General features: G+C 36.5%; 1 protein-coding gene across 4 annotated transcripts in view; it reads right to left on the reverse strand.

Moving 5' to 3' along the window:
* Window positions 1–3,385: 3,385 nt before the first annotated feature.
* LOC121378766 (multiple epidermal growth factor-like domains protein 6) overlaps window positions 3,386–27,200 on the reverse strand; it is a 50,595-nt gene continuing 26,780 nt past the window's right edge. For 2 of the 4 annotated variants that reach the window (XM_041507073.1, XM_041507070.1), the window contains exons 5-11: window positions 22,497–22,676; window positions 21,424–21,549; window positions 17,039–17,170; window positions 16,198–16,326; window positions 15,285–15,380; window positions 12,103–12,211; window positions 7,808–8,387 (exon numbers count right to left, since the gene is read on the reverse strand). In XM_041507073.1, coding sequence (XP_041363007.1) covers window positions 8,306–8,387; window positions 12,103–12,211; window positions 15,285–15,380; window positions 16,198–16,326; window positions 17,039–17,170; window positions 21,424–21,549; window positions 22,497–22,676 — 854 coding nt within the window. In that variant the 3' untranslated portion in view covers window positions 7,808–8,305. Of the gene's footprint in view, window positions 3,526–7,388; window positions 7,438–7,807; window positions 8,388–12,102; window positions 12,212–15,284; window positions 15,381–16,197; window positions 16,327–17,038; window positions 17,171–21,423; window positions 21,550–22,496; window positions 22,677–27,200 lie in introns of those variants that run through there. The other 2 variants (XM_041507072.1, XM_041507071.1) reach the window with 2 other exon arrangements.

The following is a 27,200-nucleotide window of genomic DNA, read 5'->3' on the forward strand; positions in this document are numbered from 1 at the left end:
ACATTTGATCAAATCAAGATTTGAAATATTACTTATATACAGGGAACGCTTTTTTCCATGCTATGTAATTTTCTACAAATTATTTATTTCTGAGCCGATTGTTTTATAAATTGGACACCATAATAGTTGTTTGTGGTATTTCCAAAACACTTACTTTTCTTCTTACACCAAACCAAACTGAAATTATTTACAACATAAAAAATGTGTAGGAGAACGTGACGGACTAAAGGAGATGAGAACTAACACCTGTGAAAAGGACACGCAGATTTTGGGAACATTAAATAATGAGATTGGAGCAGGATGCTTTCCGTTATCTGGTGCGGGAGCTTCAATTTGATAGTGAAAACTATTATTAGTATTTTCGTATGTCTCCCGAGAATCTGGAATATGTTTGGTATTTGTAGGTCCAGTTACAAGTAAAAAGAGCATTCTCCGTGAGTCTCGTTCAGCCAAGGAAAGACTGGTAATATGCATCAGGTATTACAGCTTTTAGTGATATCATGCAGGGATAATTTAATACTAAGCGACCTTTAGTACCTTGCATACAACAATGCCTCAAGGGAACAGATTATGTTTTACTACCATCACAGGTCCATAGGCAGGGGTGGGTAAAAGGACAGAACAACACACCGCATCATAAAAATTACAAAGTTAATTAAAATTTCCTTTTGCTCATGTTAGAACCTTTGCTTGCACATTATATGAATAGTGCTATAAATGCCAACTCCGAAAAGACCAATTAAATGACTCTATAAAACAAACAAGTGCGGGAGATGGGTAATACCCCAGAAATGAAGTCATTTTATGGATTCCCCTATAAATGTGTTGTCGTGTACTCTTGACTTACATCCCCCCCCCCCCCCCCACACACACACACACTCACACCTGGGTGGTCTGGTAGCCAGCTATGGAAGACTACTTGAGTATCGCGTCACGTACACTGGGTCACAGGCAACCGTGACTTTGGTGTATGGCGACACGATAGTACAAAAGAAGAGAAGATGGAGGAAGAGGAAAAGTATGCCAGGTGTGGCACAGGGGGTACCAAAACTGGCGGCTCAACAGGACCAGCGAAAGCCGGACCCGCTGACCACCCTAATGTACGACTTGAACACTGTAGTGTGCAAGACGCCCTGTGATGGCCCACCATCACCATCTACTCTACCGTCTGCTCGAAAGTGGCCACTTTCACCAGTCTTGCCTGTTTGCAAGCCGGCAGTCCGGACAGGAGCCACTGGAAAGAGGAAGGCCATCATTCAGCCAAGCAACCAGCCTGACAAGGCCCGGCCTCCTCCAACATCTACATCAGCACTGTCCCCCTCCAACTCAGAAGCCGACTGGAAGTTACAGATTGGGAAGATCAGATCTGGCTTCAAGTTTGTGACACGATAGACAAGATGACACTGGTGGGTGGAGTAGTTGAAGAGGAATTTAGATCCCTCCCTGATGGAAGTGCCTTCGTGCTTCATGCCGGCACCGGCAAGTCAGGACCACTCCTAAGCCAACGCCGAGGAGATGTTTACCGCCAAGCAATCCTGATCAGCGAAAGCCAGACCATTCATTGGATCATCAAGGCTCTCTTCGGCAGTGGCTAGGGAAGCGACATAACCTTTCTTCTGGACCAGAAATGGAAGTGCTTTATCCCTCGATTTGCCGCGACTCCACTCATCAGCTCACTGTGGTCCTTTCCAAGAACCTTCGCCCCCAGGGAAGGGTATAGTTGGACTTTAAATTTTTTGGCCGGTGTTCAAAATTTATGTTTATTTTTTTGTAAACAGTCTGATGCACTTTATTTTGACAGCCTGTCTAAATTGCTCAAATCACCGTAAAATCTTTTCAGCCAAGCTTTTAAAATGCTATGTTTGGACTTAGGTCTCTGACCTAACTTCTAATTTTTGTTTTTCAAATTCCGCCCACCTCAAATTCTCAAATTTACCCCCCCCCCCCCCAACTCCCCCCAACCATCAAGTCACCAACTGGCAAGTCAGGACCAGTCCTAAGCCAACGCCGAGGAGATGTCTACCGCCAAGCAATCCTGATCAGCGAAAGCCAGACCATTCATTGGATCATCAAGGCTCTCTTCGGCAGCGACTACAGAAGCGACATAACCTTTTTTCCTTAAAAACTTTTCAGCCAAGCTTTTTAAATTTTATGTTTGGACTTAGGTCTCTGACCTAACTTCTAATTTTGTATTCCAAATTCCGCCCTACCTCAAATTTAACCCCACCCCAACTCCCACCCACCCACCCACCCATCCTGGCCTGGACTGGCGACGTCAGAGGTTAAGCCCGAGACCTTCATGGTATATGAACACATAAAAACAATTCTCTCTCTCGAGCCGTGAAAAAATTGATACATGATCGATTTTTTTTTTTTTTTTTTGCTACACGGTTAGCACCCGTGTCAATGGAACGACGTCAATGCAAATCAACGCATTCGATTTTGACTGCTTGTTGGCAGAAATAACCATGCGGGTAAAACCGCACCAATGGAAAGGCAGCCTTACAAGCATGCGTGTGTTAACAGTGCACACCAGACTGTTGACAAAACTGTTTAGAATAGCATCCTATACATGATTTAAAACCCTAGTGTCTGTTTCCTCGTGGTTACATGGTGGCATTGAACAATCGGTTCCTTAAAGAATAGCTATGACACCATGTGTAATGATTATTTCCTTGTTTTCAGGGCAATCTATAGTGACAATTTTGGTAGTGAGGAATGCAAAAGGTCCCTGCTGTTGGGTAATGTAAAACGTCTGCCTACTTTCCTGGAATCGTGTTCCTATGAGCAACCTGATATTTGATCATAATGCCAACAGTACATTTGTTACATACATCACTACACAGTTAGAACATTCTAAAATATTTGATGTGGTATAGGACACATATATCACGAGCAGTAACAAAGACTTCATAAGAAAAGCGAGGAAAGGTGTTCGAGAAAGCAGACTATGGTATATTTGATGTTCTGGTAATGAGAAATTATTGGACCTGACTCTCTTCTACAGCTGCACAGGATGTGATAATACTTTTGCTTCCTTTGAAAATGTAAAACTAGTCGGGGTAGGGAGTGAGAGTTAGACCAGTAACCTGGAACGTGTTGCCGAGCAAAGAAGGGCAAGCAGTGGAAACCATTCCACCCACCCATGATGCCCTAATCATAACAAGTTGCCATATTAATCTGTAATCTATAGTATAATATGCAAGGCCTTTTAAACCATTTCTAATCTTTCTCATCGCTTCTCCTCTTTTAAATTTGCACTGCCAATCATTACTTTGCAAGGATCCTTTTGTGCTCAGGTTTTGGTCCTACTACACAGATGTCATCTGCCATTGAAATCCATGTTGAATTGCCCAACTTCAAATGATACACCATTGCAAACATACATTATATAAGCATTTATTTTCACCCCAAAATGGAGAACATTTCCGTCTCAGTTTTCTGTTATATGCTGAAATACCAGTCCCAGTAGGTGATTCATTGACTGATTCACTCCGGCTGTCTCTTCCGCTATACACCCATGTCCTAAAAAGTCAATACACAATATTTCAAAATAACATGGGCAAAATCCAGCCAGAAGGCTTACCATTGAAAAATACTAATTGTTTTAATTCTTCCCCAATTCCTAGAAGTGAATATGTGAACCATAACTTGTGTCACAGATAGAACTATAGTGGACCGTGACCAATGAACTCTCACATGGAAGTGAACTGTGTAGTGAGACCTTAGTCGATTACCGTACACTCATCGTCAAAATATTGCTCACCTTTGTATCACACACCCACACGCACACACGCACGTACACACAATCTCTCCCTCAATGCATCTCATCTGTTCAAACGTAAATTTAGATGTAGCATTAATAATGAGTGATAATAGATAAGATAGGATAAGATAAGATATTTATTCTGTACTTGAGGTGGCCATTGCCCATTGTACATTTTGCAGTATCTTTGTATATACATAATATTTAAACATACAAATAGTTGTGTACATATAATATATACATAGTTATACTTTTATTTAGTTATTAACATGAATACTCAGTGTTGATCAGGATAGTAACCACAAGCATGTACTACATGGCTGTATACTTAGACGCATATAATTGTACTTCTAGCTCATTGTAATGTAGACAAGATATATGATACTAATTAGTTTCCGTTTACACGAGTATAATATTGTTTGAAATTTGTTCATGTAAACTGTGATAAGCTGTAAGTCGAGTGATAGTGCATAAGTGTGCCTACCTACATGTATTCTTATAGTTATTCTTAATTGTTATAGCTTTCGCCATCAGTACTTTTAATCAGTTGGTAGTTTTATAACTTTAACATACCCATATATTATATATATACACGTATGGGCAATGGGCAACTCGTTTTACGTGCTCGTGTACCACTGGGGTTTCGAACACGCCTCTCACAAGTAAAGTCTCTGATATGATCAGGGGCCTGACTCGGGACAGGAGGTAGTTATTTAAATGGGCAATTTAGAATTTTTTGAATTTAATCCAACATGAAAAGGGGAAGGGGTGCTTTCACATGCACCAAAAAAAAAAATCCGATTGTCTTTACTACACAACAAATTTGGAGTTATATGGGCGCTTTAATTTTTGATGGGCTAGTCCAAAAGAATTAAAGTTAAAGTGGATTGGTTCAAACCCACAGGAAGATTTGCATTAAGGTTTGAGAAGTGCCAATCATATTCGAAACTTGGGCGTGACCTGTGGCTGGATTGGGAGAATGGAAGGTCAGCAATCACTTAGCCCTATGGCCAAAACCGCCAACGCCCTACTTTTAAAACCCATACATGTATACACAGAGATTATTATACGAGCTTGTGTGTCTTACTGATTTTACGAAAGGAGTGTCAGGATTATTGTACATGAATCTTGACACGAGTTTCATAAAAGCAGTCCGATTCACACGCGAGTGTAAAAACAATTATTATCCACATTATCAAAAATATTATTTTCACGAATAACAAGCTGGGACCATGTCAAAACGTTTCAAACGTAACTAAAAAGAGACCAGGAAACCACGTTATTTTCAGAAATAACATCATTTTAATAAAGCTGCATTAAGTTATGACGTCGTTTCACAAAAAATTACGTCATTCGTTGTGCACATGAAATCATTAAGGGACATTCCTGAGTTTCCTGCACTTTTTAAGATGTTATCGACTAACAGAGACTTTTTCATGATTGTAATTACATATCAAATATATTTTTCTGCATAAAATATTAGTGGCTGTATATTAAACGTGTTTCTGGTCTTTCTAATATTTGTACTAGGTTAAATTTGATCTTATTTCCTAAAATATATATTTTTTTCGTACGTACGAAATTATTTAAAGACAAAATCCAGTTTGGGCTTCTTATAAATATTAAGACGACCAGAAACACATTGCATATACAGACACTGATATTCTAAACAAGAAAATATATTTAATATGTAAGTTTAATCGTAGACATATTTTATTAGTCCGAAACATCTTACAATGCAGCAAACTCGGGAATGTCCCTTTATGCCACACGTGGGCCATACTGGTAATATTTCCCTGAATATCTTGAACTATGTGGATAATAAATGCATATACATGCATATATAACTCATACACATACTTATATGTTATTTTTATGTGTGGACTCCATATCTGATCAGAATATTAAACATTTACAATATAGTTTGCTTGGTTACTAACCTCATACATTATATTTTAAGTTTTTTCTTGTGTAATATAACAAAATTATTGTCATATACCGTACTTGGTACACATCTAGCTCTTTCAAGTATACATAACATATATTACACCTTGTCAAGTATACATAACGTGTAATAATGTAATACAGCTACATGTATATTCGAAAAAATTATTGTTCAGAAAGACAGGATTTCGTTTCTATGTTCAAAAGCTTTTCTTATCTATTGAGATAAACATGTCATGACTTCCTTATCTGTACTACAAAAAAGACGACTGATATTGATAACATTTGGTCTAGTATGGCAATATTTGGGAAACAAAATTCCGTCTAAGATCTGCTAATACTGGACACTCCAAAGGAAATGTATTTCATCTTCTATAGTACCTAGATTACATATATTGCAGACTCTTTGGGACACATGTACACCTTGGTGTCTACCTTGTTCTATACTCAATTTGTGTACTAAACAACGGAATGAGGCAAGTGTGTAACGGAGGGTTGTATAAGATGTTTGAGATAATCTTCACATTTCAGGCTTAGTTTTATTAAGCAGTAGAAGGCACTTTTGCTAGAATTTTTTATTTCGGGATCCCAAACCTGAAAATCAGTCAACCAGTCTTTGTTTAAATTCAGAAATGAAGTTTGCATCGTCACCTGGTCCCTGAAATAACCACACTTGACCAAAACGATAACGGTACAGACTATTTTTCTACCATGGCTACCCAATTACTGCATCCAATTTCGTTATGAATTTGTAACATATAATAACAGTTAATAGGGAATCTATTGTTATCAATTTTTAAAACTTTTAACCAGTACGAAATGGGTTTGGTCGTATAGGTGGTATGAAGAATATTCCTACCACATTCACCACTAGCCATATAATTTTTTGTTTTCTTGCCCGTCCCTATTATCCACTTATAAAATCCTAGTGTACTGATTTAATTTCGCTTTGGATTGTTGTTCCCCAAATTTTCGCATCATACGTCAGAATAGGGACAATCATACTGACAAATAGTTTAAAACAGATGTCTGGATCTCTTGTCCTTATTTTAGACAATTAACATGTTCATGGCTTTGTGAGCTTGTTGGGATAGTGTTTTACAGCATTGTGACCAGTTCAGACGGCATGAGAATAAAATTATAAGGTATTTATAATATGATACCACATTTATGGGGACTCCATTTAACATCCATCTGAATATGTTTGTAATGGCTCAAGGTGTGTATGTGCCAAGTTTCGTGCTTTTTAACCAAAAGTGCACACTTTGCTTTTAGCCGCCTAACTAAAAGGGTTAGGAGACATTTGTAGATCCTCCCTGGCCACAAGTGGGCGTGGCTGACTTGGGTCCATATCTAAAAATGTTTGTAATATGTCATGGTATGTATGTGCCAAGTTTCATGCTTTTAACCAACAGTGCACAATTCAGTCAAATAATGGGTGTTAGCTATCCCACTAAAAGGGGGTGGTGGCATTTGTAGATCCTCCCTGACCGGTATATATCTGCCAAGTTTTATGTTTTTAACCAAAAGTAGCTCATCCCTGGCCACCAGAGGGCGCTTCTGAATTGAGTCTATATCTGAAAATGCTTGTAATGGGTCAAGGTATATATGTGCAAAGTTTTATGTTTTTAACCAAACGTGCATAATGTTTGTGTTATCTGCCCCACTAATAACTTGCCGTGCTTTGTACCAAAATGTCTTTGTCTTCGGATCCAGCTTTTTTCTTTCTAAAACAGCAATAAGCAAATGTTATAAACTATATCGACTAAAACGTTTTGACTCAATTGAGATAAAAACATGATAATCAATACACGTTTTGGCCGAGACTGGCCAGTCATTTCGACACAAGCGATATATCATTCAAGCAAGATCAAGCAAGATCAACACAACTGTGTTCGACTGTGTGTGTATATATATAGTGTGACATTTCTTGGTGGTGCATGTATATATATATATATACTGAACAGCATTGAAAACGCACCACCACCAAGAAATGTTTGGATTTCTAAAAGAATACCTGAGCAATAAATATTTTTGTTGTGAACAGCAACAGATGGATGATTAATAACGACAACAACAAACAAAAAAGGATGCACAATCATTGATTAGTTTTAATTCATCTACGTATGAAAGACACGTGGGGTCACAATGAAAAGTCAATAACGCATATGACGACCATCTGCAGCTATACAAGTCATGCAACGTCTTCTTATTGTCCCAGTAAGTCTGCAAATAGTGTTCTGTAGTGCGTTTTTTCAGTTTTCTAAGGTTATTCATTTGTAGACAACGTGAGATGCATTGACCAAGGTAATCCCAAAGATACTCTATTGGCGATAAATCAGGGGAGAGTGCTGGCCATTTAAGCAAAGGAACATTATTGTTTGATTGATACTGTGTTGTAACACGTGGTGTGTGTGCTCGGGCATTGTCTTGCTGAAATGTGTGCATATCCCGATGCTGATTAAAAAAGGGAATGACGTGCTTTTGCAAGACGTTATCCCGGTAGTAAATGGCATTCATTCTGCCATGGCAAACATGGAGTGCTGTTCGGTGATGATAACTTATCCTGCCCCACACCATGACACTCCCTCCACCTCATCGATCCGTCTGAACAAGGCAGCCATTGTGGTAATGTTCTCCACACCTATGCCACTCCCGCAACCGACCTTCAGCATTCCTTAAATGGAAACAAGATTCGTCTGAGAATAGCACACCATGCCAACGTTGTAATCTCCAATGACGATACCTTCCTGCCAAACGTCGGTGCTCATTTCCATGTCGATCAGTCAGGATAGGTCCAACATATGGTCGTTGAGCATGCAACCCAGCAGAGCGAAGACGGCGACGCACAGTGTCTGCGCTGATAAACCCTCGTCGACAGTTGGTGCACCCCTTGCAGCTGGCAGTGTTGGATCACGAATATGGAGGCGAACAATATGGCGATCTTGTCGTGGTGTCGTAACACGTCGTTGGCCTAGACGTGGACGGTCCCTAGTGGTTTCTGTCTGCTGGTATCTCCTGTGGAGTCTAGTGATTGTTGAATGGTTGCATCCAAACCGCTGTGCGATGACTACTCGAAATGCCGACTTGAAGCACGCCTAAGGAACGTTCACTTTCCTCATTTATCAACCTTTCCATCACTTGTTTAACATTCCCTTAAAAACTACTTCATAAATGAAAGTGGCTTTTCAGAGACCTTCTTTTATAGCCCCAATTAGCATGGTTTGAAAATTCTATTTACGTTTTCATGCTATGCATGCAATATGTTGTGTTTTGGTGTTGTGTTTCATGGAGTGTTCAGCCAAGCGTTTTTGCAAGTTATTCGTTGTCATCCATGGTCTATAAGGTAGTACTTGATATTTTTAATGCTGATATACGCCCCATTAACATTTGTTATCAACTGGTGGTGCATTTTCAATGCTGTTCAGTATATATATATATATATATATATATATATATATATATATATATAAATGAGAGAGAGAGAGAGAGAGAGAGAGAGAGAGAGAGAGAGAGAGAGAGAGAGAGAGAGAACGAGAACAACTAACGAGCTACGAGGAATTATGAATTATCTGTCCGGAGGAACAGATAATTCGTAACTCCTCGTAGCAAGTTGGTTATTCTCTTTATTACACATTGTCAATTTTAAATGATTTTTAATGTAAAAATTCCTCTGCAGTCTACAACAAAGCCATCAGCCATTACGTCATATAATCTTACGCGCATTACATGACGTAATGTAAGTGACGTCATAGCATAACGGCGTTCTTTTCACAGCCAAATGTTTACAGTACAAAATAATACAACTGTATTTGCATTTGAAAATAATTATTTTTATATATTACTAAAGCCTCTGCTTATACCATTTCATGTTTATGAAACAAATGAGTCCATTTGTTTTTGTAAATCTTTGTAGATCGTATAACGTATGTGCAATCTTACTCATGAATGGAAACATTATATGAATGAAAGTGAAGCTCCGGCCATGGCAAGCAACCTACAAAACGTGATTTTTAAGCCAGCCAATCAGTGGCTGCAGAAGCAATCTGCACACTGTGCAGAGATCAAAAAAATATTACCCCGTATATTTGAGCCCATAGGGATAATATATATATATATATATATATATATATATATATATATATATAAACTGTCACACCTCGTTACAACAACCACGTTCTTTCCTGGGTCAATTTGTCATTATATTAAATTTAACGTTGTAGTGACATTTCTTTGCAATACCCCCCCCCCCCCCCCCCCCCCCCCCCCCCCCCCCCCCCCCCACACACACACACACACTAATTAACAGTAACTGAAGACTGAATAGCATTTAAATAGTTAATGCATTGTAATTATTATTAAAAACAACAAATACATGTAATAATATATGTTGGTAGATATAAATTATGAAGTGTGTGATACATCTTAAGTATATGACTGACAATTATGTGCGCTATTAAGATTGGTAGATGTAGCCAGGTTTTTATTAATTAGCACTGACAAACTGTGCAGCTGGCCTATGATTGACGTTGAGCGTGTAGCGTGTATAGTATATGACATAACTCAAACGAACATCGAATTCAAGAACCGATTAAGCAATTTAGAGAAATTATTATCGTAAACACGAGAACAAGGTCTAATAATATTGTCACCTGCACTCGGCTATGACTGATTAAACATTTTACAGAAATTAACATTGTCAAGAGACGGTCAGTGTCGTGAGTTCAGCAGCTGGGATAACCAGTTGGTATTTATTTAGCTTTGTTTTGTTCAGTGCCGTTTAATTAAGAAATTAACATAGCGGAGAGGTGGTCAGTGGCTCGATTTAAGTAACTAGTCATCGTTCACCAACCTCGGTAGAGCAGAGGCTAAGCTATCGAAGTACATTGATATATACAGTAGAATCTCGTTGGCTCGACCTCGGAAGGATCGATCACACCGCAACGCTCGAACAAAAAACGAAGTCCCGAGTTTTTTGTTCGGTAAACCCTTATATTAACTGCTGGTAGGTTGAACACGTCCAGGGTGGACAATAAGCCTTCGCTCGAACTAAATTATTGGTCCCGTCTGTGTTATTAGCTATATTTCCCTCGAACTACTGAAAACCACCGAAAAGGACCAACAATTGCTGCGTGTGCGCAGTTGGATATTACAACCTTCGGATTAATTATTTAGGCGGAACGAGCTATAGATTAATCGGAGAATCGCAACAATAGCCATGCAATCCTTTCTTTACCAGACATGTCATATTGTGTGTTAAGCGGCTATCGGTAATGATCTTTCAAGTACAGCTAGTAGTACGGTACTTGTTCGATGAACCGTGATACCAATCAAACAATTAGTGCACAAAATGGCCTCGGCGTGAAGCGTTACTCTGAACACGTCTACCAGATCAATTTTCAATGAAACCAGGGGCGAGTTACTCAGCTGTCATCACTTCAGCAACCACAAATTTAATTAATACTGACAAGGGCTTCTGCATCACACAGTCGGAGTAATTTCTAATAAATTCTTTCACTCCGATATTTTGCTATATAACACCTTGATAAAAAATTTACGTTTGCAGTTAGTAAAATAATATGTATCTAATTCAACTTTCTAACTTATGTTACGGAAATATCCGATGTTGACCGAATGGTTTGGTCGAACAACCCGTTTGGTCGAACACTTTCTCGAGCACTGGCGTGGTTCGAGCCAACGTGATTCAACTGTATATATATCTATATCGATATCGATATCGATATATATATATATATATATATATATATATATATATATATATATATAGATATATATAGATATACATGTACATAGATATACATATGTATAATTATATATATATACATATACATATATATATATATATATATATATATATATATATATACACACACACACATGTATATTCCACAATTTCACTAACACTTTCAGTTCCAATGGAATTCTTCAGGTGGACAATTTTTTTAACTAATAATAATGACATCACATAATATAAGATAGGATGACATCAGATAGGTACTTATTATAAAATAACGCAACTAATTAAATCGTTATTCGAACAAAAACAAACCATCACTTCATTATGTCATTCTCGCATAATACAAATTTCTATTCCTAATATATGATTTTGATGATACCGAAACACACGAGGGTAATAACATATATATATATATATATATATATATATATATATGTGTGTGTGTGTGTGTGTGTGTGTGTGTGTGTGTGTGTGTGTGTGTGCGTGTGTATATCTATCTATCTATCTATCTATACATACATACATACATATATACAGTGAAAACTGTCATATTTCTATATGATTAGATTCCATTTGACTAAAACCAACTTTATCTTATAAACCAAATACGATTAGGGTACACTCAAGCTCTTACCTTCTCCAAAAAGACACACTTTGTGCCACGACTGCAATGACGAACCCCACACACAATATGGCACCGATCGCAGCAATAGCTCCATCATGAACTGACGCATCTGCCTCACCTAATTAATGATGTAAAAGATACACGATATAGGCAATAGAGTTTGGCCATCGGTACCATAAGGCTAATAGCAATTTTTGACAAAGTATACACGCCATAGTTAAAAGCACTAGCATTGGAACGATGACAGCCTTTAGTATGTTCCTACCCTTTGTATAAGCCTATCCTAAGATCAATCTGATTAAAATTAGCTTTAATAGTAATTAACCAGTGGAGTTAATTTTAATTAGATTGCCCTAAGATAAACTGCAGAAAAAAATATTTCATTTTTAGAAATAGAATGACAAAAATATTTATTTGATGTATTGCTTAAAGAAAGATTACCCTATTTAGATACATGGATTTCAAAGGAATATGTACAAAACAGCATTGAAAACGCACCACCAGTTGATGATAAAAAACGTGAATAGGGCATGTATAAGCATTAAAATTATCAATGAATAAGTACCGTACTACCTTATAGACCACACATAACGTACTACCTTATAGACCACACATGACGATGAATAACTTACAAAAATGGTTGCCTGAACACTCCATTAAACACAACAACAAAACACAACATATTGCATGCATAGCATGAAAAACGTAAATTGAATGTGCAAATCATGCTGATTGGGACAATAAAAGATGGTCTCTAAAAAGCCACATTCATTTATGAAGTAGTCTTTGAGGGAACGTTAAACAAGTGATGGCAAGGTTGACAGCTGAGGAACGTGAACGTTCCTTAGGCATGCTTCAAGTCGGCATTTCGAGTAGAGTCATCGCACAGCGGTTTGGATGCCACCATTCAACAATCACTAGACTCCACAGGAGATACCAGCAGACAGGAACCACCAGGGACCGTCCACGTCCAGGCCAACGACGTGTTGCAACACCACGACAAGATCGCGATATTGTTTGCTTCCATATACGTGATCGAACGCTGTCAGCTGCCAGGACTGCACCAACTGTTCGAGGTCGACGAAGGGGCTATCAGCACAGACACTGTTCGTCGCCATCTTCGTTCTGCTGGGCTGCGTGCTCAACGACCATATGATGGGCCTATCCTGACTGATCGACATCGTCATTGGAAATTACAACATTGGCATGGTGTACTATTCTCTGACCAATCTCGTTTCCATTTAAGGAATGCTGATGTTCGGTTGCAGGTGTGGCGTGGAGAACTTTACGACAATGACTGCCTTGTACAGACGGATCGATGGGTGGAGGGAGTATCATGTTGTGGGGAAGGATAAGTTATCATCACCAAACAGCACTCCATGTTTGCTGTAGCAGAATGAATACTATTTACTACAGGGATAACGTCTTGCAAAATCACGTCATTCCCTTCTTTCATCAGCATCGGGATATGCACACATTTTAGCAAGACAATGCCTGAGCGCACACAGCACACAATAATGTCCCTTTGCTTGAATGGCCCGCACTGTCCCCTGATTTACCGCCAATAGAGTATCTTTGGGATTACCTTGGTCAACGAATCTCACGTCCTCCACAAATGAATAACCTTAGAGAACTGGAAAACGCACTACAGCAGGAGTGGAATGCTATCCCCCAGAACATGATTCACAGACTTATTGGGTCAATGAGAAGACGTTGCATGGCTTGTGTTGCTGCAGATGGTGGTCATATACATTATTGACTTTTCATTGTAACCCCATGTGGCTTTCATACGTAGATTAATTAAAACTAATCAATGATTGTGCATCCTTTTTTGTTTGTTGTCATTATCAATCATCCATCTATTGCTGTTCACAACAAAAACATTTATTGCTCAGGTATTCTTTTCGAAATCCAAACATTTCTTGGTGGTGCGTTTTCAATGCTGTTCAGTATATTATTAGGAAATCAAATTAATGAAATGCATTCCATGTATAAGTATATTTTAAAGATATTGATAAAATTGTTACCACTACTCCTTACCCCAAACATAAAATAGAGGTTATTACCAGTGTTTCGGAATCGTCAGTATCATATATTAGAAATAGAAAGTGTATTATGAGAGCCTTTGGCGATCATAATGCATTGTATTTATTCCTAACATATGATATTGACGATACCGAAACACACGAGGGTCATATGTTTATCGTGTAATCTCAAGCTTAAAATTATGTATTTGTGTAAACTGTACATGCGACTACAATTCCAGTCAGCCATTACTCGATATTCAAATGACGTATTCAAATGACACATGAATATAAATAATTGGTGAATAATCAAAGACACTGAACCACAATTCTAAAAAACATTTTTTTTAGGTTATAAAGAATGCCACTTACTGAGTTTTTCTGCCGTCTTTCTTGACATGGTCTCTCGTTTGAACACATACATACATACATACATACATACACACACACACACACACACACACACACACACATACACACACATAGATAGATAGATAGTAGACAGATATACACACACACACATACACATAGACAGATAGACATATAGATAGATAGAGACGTACATACAGACACAGTAAACACCCTCTTAACTGAACAGTGTCAGGATCAAGTAAAAGGTTCTTTAATTTTTGTGTGCCATATTTCAATCTATCATTTGTCCACCATCGATATGACAGTTATAAAAGACCTTAATTATTTGTAACAAAAAAACCACCCAAAATATATGATTAACTCATTTATAAACTAAACGTTCCTGATTATATAAACAAACATTAGGAACATTAGACTTTAAAATCAACCCATTTCAGCAAATGCATCCATTGTAGTTTGCTACCATTCACATTGTTGCTTCACAATGTAATCTTATACAAGACATTCCAGTTCTAAAATCTGACCCAAACAACGGTCATCTGTGAAATTTTTTTTTTTTGTAGTAAATCCAAAACTTCTCTGTAGCTCATATCACTTGCGCACTTAATTATAGAATAAGCCAACATGAACGGTGGTGTTTTCTTCAAGATCAATACTTTACGATACTAAGCAATATAATACTAAGCAATATAAATAAAACCTAACACTATCGTAAACAGTTGCACATAAATTAGTTTTAAATTTATGGTTCTAAACAGACTTTATTTTCATTATATTTAAATTAAAACATCTTACTGTCACAAGCCCCTGTTTCCTTATTGCAGATTTCTGTTGTATCTTCACAGTTGCAGGTGATGTTACAGCTACAACCGTGCATGAAATCCACACACGCTGTTTAAAAAAATATACATGTATATAAATTAATAATGCCAAAACAAGACAGTCATTTCATTGAATGAATGGATGAATGAATGGCTGAATTAATATTTAAGAACAATCAATGAATGGATGATATTATACAATCAGCCATTCGTATCATCTTCAGGATGGTATCTTCACTGTTGAACCGCAGGCACTGCAACATGCTGTTGTTGTACTTGATCTCTTTTCATTTATAGTTATTATAGTGCTTACATCCAATCAAGATTCAAGCAAGTCCCCGGAACACAACTCAGCCATCTGGACTGTCTGTCCAGGAGAATGGGTAATTGGTTAGCTGGAGAGAAGTTGGTGTAGTGGCCTTACACCTACCCATTGAGTCGTTAAACTCGCTCTGGGTTGAAACTGGTACCAGGAGACGAACCCAGTACCTACCAGCCGTAAGTCCGATGCATGTGTCTTAACCACTACACCAGAATAAACTTTTTAAAATAATTTTACACAACTTTAGCTATAATAATTGGATATGAAATGTAAAATATCTAAAACTGATTGAGTACGAAGCTAAATGTTACGATGTCGGGTCATTTAGTGTAAGTCTAACTTGGTTTGTTCCTGTGGGTTTTTGGAGAGAATCGCTTTATCGGGTATCACTGAGTGACTGATAACACTTCTATTTCACTGATATTTTAAGATATTTCGCTAAATGTTAGATAATAAATATATTTATCCTACAATCACTAAATATAGTGGCATGATATGATGACTAGATAAATATAAGAAAGTAACCAGTCATTCTCTATGTACGAATTACGAGCAGACTACCTACTTGTACATCTTGGTAACTCCCATCCAGTCCGACACTCCTGACAATGTCCTGTAGTTTTATTACAGATCTCTCCTGCCTTACAATGACCACACTTCAAACAATATTTGCCCCAATAGCCATCATCGCAAGCTGGAAAAATTAGATATGAAAGATATTTTTAATTTGCATATCAGAATTTGCGCTACTTTGCATAAGAAAACATACTAACAATGTCGGAAATGTTTTTGTATCTCCTAAATTCAAGGGCCAAACCTCTGTGAAAAGTGGGTAAATCACCATGAAAATTAAACTTGATCAGTATATCTTATGTTCAAGTACTATAACTGTGAAAAAATGGTAAATTGCCACGAAAGTGGAATTTGATCTGTAACAGAACATGATCAAGCTATACACAAAATTCCAGCTCAATGTTTTATGGCATTGCACACAAATTTTATTTTTAATACATTGCACACACACACACACACACACACACACACACACACACACACACACACAAAACGGAAAACAAATTTTATCTCCTAATTTCAAGGGCCATAACTCATGAAAGTCAAACGTGATCTGTAACAATTACAATGATAAAGCTATATATATATATATATATATATATATATATATATATATATATATATATCAGCATTGTGAAAAAACACGATAAACTCTATGTAGGGCAGACGGACAGACAAGCAGAAGAACGGAGTTGAAACTAGTAGTTCCCTCTGGCTGGACAGGTAGGGGACCAATAAAACATTATACTCTGCAAACACTTAAATATATATATATATATATATATATATATATATATATATATATATACTGGATTTAAATTAAAGCATCTTACCGTCACACGCATCTCCAGTATAATGATCTGGACAATCTGTACACTTTCCAGTCTTCTTATCGCAGACTTCATATTTATTTCTACAATTGCAGGTTTTGACACAGCCATCACCATACCAGAAATCTGTACACGCTGTACAAATAATGCCAACATATAAAGCAAACAATTTGAAAGAATCAATAAACGTTTCAACGAGACCCAAACATGACATATGAGCGTGAGAGAGAGAGAGAGAGAGAGAGAGAGAGAGAGAGAGAGAGAGAGAGAGAGAGAGAGAGAGAGAGAGAGAGATGAGATCAGATCAACTACACTGTTCAAAATAAGTAGGGGATATTTCATTTCAAATATGAATAATTGAATAAAACAAGATATATACATGTATATATTTTAAAAACTATCAAAATAAGTGAACCATGTATAGTAATGTTCCTACTTAACGCAAAACAAATAAATAACGAAGCCCTCTTTCAGAACGAGGGGCACGTGAGGGGATGATGCACGTGCAATGGGTGTTCATGTAAATAAAACGCTTCGATTCATGCGTACGTTGCAAGAACATTGTGCAAATAACCCTTCTTTGTGAATGTAACACAAAAACAGAAACTGCCTATCACTTTTCTCTACATTTAGTAAATTTGCAATAATGCGACTTCTTCATCGTCCGAAACGTCTCGGGGCTGTAGGCATGCTGCAAGTTGGCACCAGTCATTCCATTGTATTCTACTCTAATAGTCAATCAATCTCACACAATATTAGTAGAACTGTCAGTTTATACTTAGTAACCAGAACAGAACAGAACTTTATGACACTCATGCCATTATGCAACGGCGTAAGAGGAACATACATATTCTGATTTTGACAAGATGGTTTACAGGAGAGTACAAATAATAGGAATACATGTACATTGCTTGGTACATATGTGATTACAAATACAGAACATGGCATTACATTATAAAGATATGTGTATTAACAATATAAATACATGATATTACATTACAGAGATATGTGTATTAACAATATAGATACATTCCATGATGTAACAGAGTAGAGATAAATTGTAAAATATAATTATTCAGAATAGTTCAGTTACAACTGTGTACTTTACAATTCTTGATATTACAATATATAGATATACATATTTAGTGCATTTCAAAATTTTTTCAAGTTTCATAAATTAACACTAAAGATGTAAAATAACGTAATACGACAGGTAAATAATGGTTAGAAGTTCTAAATTTTATCATAATGGTCCATAATTTTTCAGGAATAATATTAAAATAATTTTCAGATTTAGTTGCTCTTTGAAATGTTCGTAGGTTTTACCTCTCGATGACTCTGAAATATAGTTGTTTCATGTTTGTAAATACTGGTCGTTTTGTCTTATGCTAATTTGTTGTGATAGCCATTTTACAGATAGAAAGGTTTGTGATAGCCATATATTACTCATTCCTAGATGGTCTAAAATATTTGTTTAACAGTAGCAATCCAGTTATAGTTAGTTTCATTGCTAACATGGTCTCTCATCATTGATTTGTATAATATTAAAGATAGTTTAGACTGTTTCCCTGAGATAACTCGTGCCCAATAACAAATTAATATGTTCTGGATAGTCAATTCGACTGGCATTCTACCAAGTTCACCATATTATAACATGAAAAATGGGGTCGCTTTTTTTCACAGGAAGAATATGTCTAATAAAATTGATTTGAACAGTTATAGATGTCGTTATTTTCGTATCCCCATATTTCACAGCCATATAATATGTGGCAGAACCATCGAATCAAACATTTTGAGTTTACACTCTGTTGATAGATGACGATCTTTTGCTTTTGCCAGAATGAAATATACAGCCTTTGTCGTCCGTTGTTTAAGTCTAATTTTAGTATTTTTAAAGTTATTTGGTTTATTAAGTGGTACCTAAATATTTGTATTCTTTGACATTTTCGAGAGTAGTTTTTCCAATCTTAAAAGTATATTTATAATCATTAGAATTTCCATTAAAAATTAATACTTTGTTTTTGTAGTATTTATTTTAAGTTTCCAAATATTACAATATTGATGAAATATATTTAATGTGTGTTGTAAATTGAGCGCACTTGTTGCTAGTAAAGCAGTATCATCAGCGTATAATAAGCAAAGAAGATCCATACCAATGTCTAGTGGGCTATTTTTATTATCTGCGATGGAAGAAACGCCTTCACAACCGTGGTTAAGTAAACAGTTTTCTAGGTCATTTAAATACAGGGAAAATAAAATTGGGAATACATTTTCACCCTGACGTACACCTTTATGGCATGCAAATAATGGTGATTTATTGTTATTTACAAATATTAATGATTTTATTCCTTGATACATTTGATAAATGATTCTCAAGAATTTACCATTTATGTTATTTTCTAGTAGCTTGTGCCATAGATGTGCTCTTGGGATCGTTGGGACCCAATTGCCATTTAGCATCAATATCGCATTTTAAAACAAACGCTTAACAAATTATGTTTTACTTAGAACTTAGCACAATGTGTTTTTACATATTTTTAAATGTTTGGAGTGTCTCGTGGACTGTTTGACCGGATGCTGTATTTTCGAATCTTTGTGTATATTCATATATTTATATTCTATGATTTACGTACAGCATGTGGCACAATTATAAAATAAGTTGTTTTCTTCTTTTACTACTATCATTTGACTTGGAAACAGGAAGTCATTATGACTGGATTACCAAGTGAATGAAACCCATGGGGAATAAGCCACACTCTCGCATAATGGCATCTATATCTTGTTTACTTTTGCTATAAAAGCACCTGAATGAATACAGTGTTCTAGCTGGCATTAAATAGAAGGGCGTTAGCTGCGCCCTGCCCCAGTTTTGTGCTGCCCTGCTGTTCGTTGTGATCATTACCATAATTATTTGCCACATAAAAAATAGTAATAAAATGAAATAATTTTAAAATCTTGTTTTCCTCTCAAAGCGTGTACAGTGTTATCACTGGTCTGAATTCTCAACTAAGAAATACTTGACAATAACTGTAACAAATGAGTAAATCGCAAATGAAATTGGAATTTGATCTATAACAGATGATGATAAAGCTATACATAAAATTTTAGTTCAATGTCTTGAGGCATTGCACACAAAAGTCCAGAATGTTTTTCTTCTTGTGTCCTAATTTCAAGGGCTATAACTGTCAAAAATGGGTAAATCGTCATGAAAGTCAAAAGTGATCTGTAACAATACATGATAAAGCTATATACAAAATTTCAGCTCGATGCATTGTGAAAAAAAACCATCCGTAAAACTATATGTGGGACAGATGGACAGACAGACATACCGAAGGACGTATATGAAAACTTAATAAAAAATAATACTCTGCAAAACCAAACATATTTACATACATCCATCCATACATGCATACATACATATATAGAGGATATTTCATCGAGTGAAGTTTGCAATCATATCTCACGAGTGTGATATGATTGCAAACTTCACGAAATGAGATATAAATCATATTTGACAAAAACCATGAAATTTTCTATTTATTATATCTTTTGGCAATTTACCTTTATTTCTAAAATGCCAGCAGCAAAATAGTTCCGGCTTTCTTACAGTGAAGATTATAAGACTCCATCATATGCGGTCATGTGGGATAGAAAAAGTACACCTTCGGTGGTGAAAATTACATATATACATACATGTCTCAATAGCTCAGAGCGCATCGTGGTTAGTCTGGCAATTTGCAAGCGATTCGATGCCACAGGTTCGAGTCCTAGCAATGTCATGGGACAATTTGTGAGGCCAGAAAGGATTTAATTATCCCCTGCGCCAGTGCGTTAATATCTATGAATGTAACAGTCAACCTCGACATACATACAATATATAGATATTCACACACACACACACACACACACACACACACACACACACACACACACATATATATATATAGCAATGAAATATATAGATCTACAGAAACCATAAACGTGTTATCCGGTGAAAAGTGATATTTTCACTGTATTATAGCTACAGTTAAAATATAGAAATCGTATTTACTTTTTGGTAAAATTTCATGATTAAATTATCTCCCTTTGTGTCGTTTCTTCGTGTTTAAGTTACATAATTACCAATACATCTGATCGTATTAAAAAAAAAGTAATTTAAACAACTGTAATAAAAAAGGGATATGAAGTGCAATTAAGTTAATATATCTAAAACGAATTGAATACTGTCTTGTGTTTAAAATTTGACCAATCAAGATTATAAGAAGCGATATCTCCTGCGGAGAATATCGCAGGAGATATCACAAATTATAGTGCCAGCGATATCTCCTACAAAAGCCTTTAATGGATGATAAATATATATATTACGAAAATAAATTAAAGCATTTTACCGTCACACGAATCTGTAGTCAAAGATTCTCGACAATGTTTACACTTTCCAGTCTTCTTATCACAGACTTCATTTCTACATTTGCAGGTTTTGGTACAGTCATCACCATACCAGAAATCTGTACACACTGTTTAACAAATAATGCCAAAATATAAAGACAACCATTTGACAGAATCAATACCCATTTCAACGAGACCCAAACATGACATATGTATGCATTAATGAATGAATGACACCACACACACTCATGCAAAAGAGAAAGGGAGAAGTATATACAGAGGAGGACACACACACATACACACACACAAAGAGAGAGAGAGAGAGAGAGAGAGAGAGAGAGAGAGAGAGAGAGAGAGAGAGAGAGAGAGAGAGAGAGAGAGAGAGAGAGAGAGAGAGAGAGAGAGATTAGATGAAATACAGTTCAAAATAAGTAGGGGATATTTGATTTTAAATATGAATAATTACTCAATGAAGATGCTAATGATGTACACATCATAGACAATAGGCTAACATGCGTTGGTATAGGACAATGTTTTCATACATTCTCGATAAAAACAAGACTTCCACGAATTATGTGTTTGCAGATTTGGCTGCGAACGGTATGGCGACGTCACAATTCGTGTTCATGATTTGGAGATGGGTCAATTATGGTGTTGGCTGCCATCACCGTGACTGCCAGAACCCAACTCTATATTCACTTTATTCTACAACGTTCGGCAAGACAAAATATAAATAATGTTATGTATCAAAACATGTTACGGCAACACTAGTACTGTAAATAATGCGATAAGGATTTGATGGACTGCTACATATATCTCTTCTTGTATTCTTCTTCTGTAATTTGGCTCAACCAAAATTTGTTTCAGTGCAATCCCACGGAGTGTGTGTGTGTGTGTGTATGTACGTGCGAGAGAGAGAGAGAGAGAGAGAGAGAGAGAGAGAGAGAGAGAGAGAGAGAGAGAGAGAGAGAGAGAGTGTGTGTGTGTGTGTGTGTGTGTGTGTGTGTGTGCTTATGCGTAATTAACGTGTTCTTTATATTATTATTATTATTATTATTATTGCACGATTACATACCAAATATTTGAATTTCACACAAAGCAAGAACAACGATGTCGTCAGGCATCTTGAATGTCACTTTCCTTCCATGACGGTCGCAGGTTACATCAAAAACGGTTGGAGGTTCGCTCGTATTTGGCCACCGATAACACTCGTGTCCATCAATTTCAATGTGAAGTCCATATAGTACATTGTGAGCTACAATAAACAACGGATAGCTTTTTAAACCAATATATTACCTTCATGTGCGTCGATCGGTGAGGGACAGGGGGGACGCGTCCCCCCTCACTTTTCAACGCCGGGGGACAATCTATATAAATGCCCCCCCCCCCTTTTTCATTTAGCAAAAGCAACAACAACAACACCAACACCAATACCAACAACAAAATTAAACGTTTAACCACTAATGTACACACACACACAATGTACACACACACACACACACACACACACACACACACACACACACACACACACTAACACGCCCCTCCCCCCCCCCTTTTAAAGCCGGATTGACGCCCATGATTACCTTATTTGATCATATAATAGTTAGCGTATCCATTACATTAACTGTGTGTGAATATTTTATTTCAAATCACATACTTTAAGAATGTACAGCAAATGTTTAGCAATCTTTACCTTAGTAAAGTGTTCAACACTTCATTGAACTCAGTTAAATTGGCATCAATTTCGCAACTCAGCTTATCAAGATATTTGAGTCTACGTATTTTATTTATCTACTTATCAAAGTAGTGTTAGTGTTAAAGGGACATACCCTAGTTTCAACCTGTGAAAATTAACACTAAGTTTAGTTAATCTACAAACCTGTAACATATTTGGCTACGGTTACAATTGAGTGAAACATGAGTTAGTGACTTTGAAATGGTGAAATACCCTCTAAAAATAGACTAAAACTCGACCCCATAACTGTTACTTCTCAGACGCACGTGCATTTTTAAAACTATGAGAAATGCATTTTGAGATATTAAAAACACCAGGATGACCAAAAATACTTCGAATGTGCATAAATGGATAATCTGAACAATAAAATCTAAGTAAAGTATGATTTCAGTTATCAAAAACGGCTCTAATAGTAAAAAAAACATATGCCTTAGTGTTTAAAAACTAGGGTATGTCCCTTTAATGGACCCATCCCCATGATTTCCAGTATTTCTAGGTTATTATTCCTTCTCTTGAAGACCTTCCTGCATCAACTCTTACTGTCGTTTATTCCACGCTTCCATTATTTCGGGTAATCAACCTCTCGGGTTTGTTTTTGTTTTGTTTTTTGTTTTTATTGTGGGGTTTTTTGTTGTTGTTGATGTGGGGGGGTTTTGGGGGGAGGGGGTGTTGGTACTCTACTAATTAACGTTCTTAGATCAGCAAACTTGGTTTATGACCTGTAATGATGAACCACGTGATAACGGCTTTTCACCTCTCCTACTTACTTAATAGTTTATGAAATGCACTCTAAATCTAAATTGTGTATCGACACTTTTTCATCTTTCAAGCATAAATTATAAGGCATTAAGATGTTTCTTCAGAAATAAGAAGGGGCGGAGCTGCGGAGCCTGTTCTTATTTCTGAAGAAACGTCTTAAGCCTTCTAACCGATTTAGACGGCATTTCATAGGTTCATTACTTGATATGGGCGGGGCAAGCGTTATTGCGTGTCCGCGCCAATTGTTTTGACGTCATTCGTACAGCTCTTGGCGATCTCTGGTAATTTTGATCACGAGACTTGTTATTAAGACGGCTTTTGGGGTGTTATGTGTCTTCACGATTAAGACGATCGAAATGCTGATATCCGATTGTTTGGATTGGAGAGAAACCGAGGAAATGCCCTCTAAGAGCCAAAGTTTAAGATGTCTTCTTTCTCTTACCAAATTCGGTAATTAATGACAAGAACCGTAGTACTTTCTGAACTCATGTCCACAAGTATAGTCCTGGAATATTTTTAATGATTCAAATTTAAAGGCCAGACTAGGGATTTTCAACGCTATCTTGGCACAGAAAATCATAAAACCATCGTAGGCTATGTCATCACAATAGTACACGCCATAGTGACGTCATAGCTTACTATGTTTTTACAATTTCGTAGCGCTAAACTTAAAGGCCACTGCAGACATTTGCAACTTTGTTGCATGCAATTGAAATTGCATGATTGCAAACAACGTTTTTTCTCGTTGCACTGATCGGCACACACATGCGACAACCAGTAATTTTAGTTTAGCAGTGATCACGTGACAGTCAAAATATTCAAAGGATGCTGTGTCAAAAAGACATGGCATTGTCTGCCACATTACCACCAATTTATCCTCTTTTTCTATAGATCACATGCTGCTGGAGGCTACCATTTTGAGTCACGTGATCACTATCTATCTGTTCATTGGCAGTTTAAATTATTGCGTGAACGTTTTGTTGCATTGAAGGCGCACACGTTTGCGACAGCGTGCAATTAGATGTTATTTTATGCAATAAAATCAAACATGTTTGATCGGAGCAATTTCAGTTGCATGCAACAAAAGTTGCACCGCAGGCTAGCGCACACAAATCAACGACGTACGATTTGTGTTGCATGCAACAATAATTGCACCTTGTTACAAAGGTCTGCGGTGGTCTTAAAATAGCTTCGAAAATATGGGCCCTGGCTAACGCATATGTGTTTTTAACGTATATATATATATATATATATATATTAAATAATTCCAGACTTCAGTAGTTCTTCATCGTTTTATTCCACCAAGAATTTATATATATATATATATTATACCGTACTTAATTTTATATATTTTTATAACTTTTATCAAATATTTATCGTATTAAAAACACATATATGCTTACATTAGGAATAAAAATAATGTATTATGCTCGCCAAAGGCTCGCATAATACAATTTTTATTCCTAATATATGATATTGACGATACCGAAAAATACTCTGGTAATAACCTATATATATATATATATATATATATATATATATATATATATATATATATATTGTCAACGTCCCTAACTGCGTTATGCTTGCAACTCCATTCATTTTGTTTTCTCATGAATGGTTCAAGCAATCAACATCCGATTTGTTGTCGTCTGCTAGTCGTTCATTTGTGAGGTTTTTCTTCACAGTTTAGGAACATTTTCATTACTAATAAAGTTCAGACAAGTAAGTATCTAAATACAAAACTTTACAAACCCCTAAACTCATTAATTTGACTAAGTCGTTTTTGTTTATTCCTTAAAATGACCGACTTGTAGAAATTAACTTAAAATGGAGGACGATGAATTAACATTCGGTGCGTGTCATATGACATCACACGTGCCAGATCAACAAGGCCAAATCATTTTTTTTAAATTATGATTTTTAAGCCCCCCTATTGTTAGAATTTTCAATTACTATATTCGATTTGCAATATGTATGCTACATTTTTGTGCCTCTGCGATATCAACGTACATAGAGATTATTATACGAGCTTGTGTGTTGTACTAATTTTAAGAAACGAGTGTCAGGATTATTGTATTACCCGAGCGAGAGCGAGGGTAATACTAGTTTACGGGGCACGTTATGTCAATACCACACATTCTAAATCCCTTTGGACTATGGTAATACATGAATCCTGAGTTTCGTAAAATCAGTACAATTCACACGCGAGTGTAATAATTTCTTTATTATCCACATTATCCAAAATATTATTTTCACGAATAACAAGTTAGAAAACGGGGCACTGGCGGATCGGGTACAAACTCTATATCAGAGTTTGGTTACAATGGCAAACATTAATGTGTAAAAAAAAAAAAAGGGCTCACAAGTTGGGGGCACGTACCCCCCCCCACCCCCCCACCCCCCATCCCTGGTTCCTACGAGCCTGAGTAACGTTTTCAGTGCATTTGGACAGCACAAGTGACAAATAACGCGGTAAAATCTCGCCTAGTTGTTCACGCTATGGTGTTAATTGCAGGTATATGTGTTGCTCAAACTAGCAATTAAATAGTCGTATATGTATTTAGTTCGAAAGACAAATGAACTACTTTTGAACTGGGAAGTCATAATTAATTTCTGGAAGGTGCGGCGCACAGTTATTTTATTGTATAACCTGCACACAACAGTGCTTTTTCACATGTGAAAACATAAAATATTAGCAACCTAATTAAAATTAGCTCCACTATTACATATGGATCTAACAGCAGTCCGTTGGAGCTCATGTCCAGTTGACCTTTCATTCGACCAATCAAAACCTTACTTGCAAAATCATGCCAATGATTTGAAAAGAATTTGAAAACATTCGGGATTATGCCGAGGGTATACGAAATGATTCGGGTGAATTACGATGTATGGCCGGAAACTAATTTCAATGTAAAATTTTATATAAAATTCGTTTCAAGACGAAAAAAAACAAAACAGTGATGGTATAGCCATAAAATCTGTTTATACTAGTATACAATCCGGAGTTTATTACTGCATTTTCCCCCCTATTTTTTCAATGTTGTAATAGACCAACAAGTTCGCCTATTGCATAAATAGTCTCGCCCGATATTTTTAGAATTTGCTGTAAAAGGCAAAGTGTAATTGGTCGATATTTAAATTGTTATTTATAGATGAAATGTCACCTGGACATGGGAGTCCACGCAATGCTGTTAGATCTACTGGTAGAACAGTAGAGCTAATTTTAATTAGATTGAAATATTAGTGGTTGTATAGTAAACGTGTTTCTGATCGTTCTAA

Source organism: Gigantopelta aegis, chromosome 8, assembly GCF_016097555.1.
Source record: "Gigantopelta aegis isolate Gae_Host chromosome 8, Gae_host_genome, whole genome shotgun sequence".
Taxonomy (NCBI): Eukaryota; Metazoa; Mollusca; class Gastropoda; order Neomphalida; family Peltospiridae; genus Gigantopelta; species Gigantopelta aegis.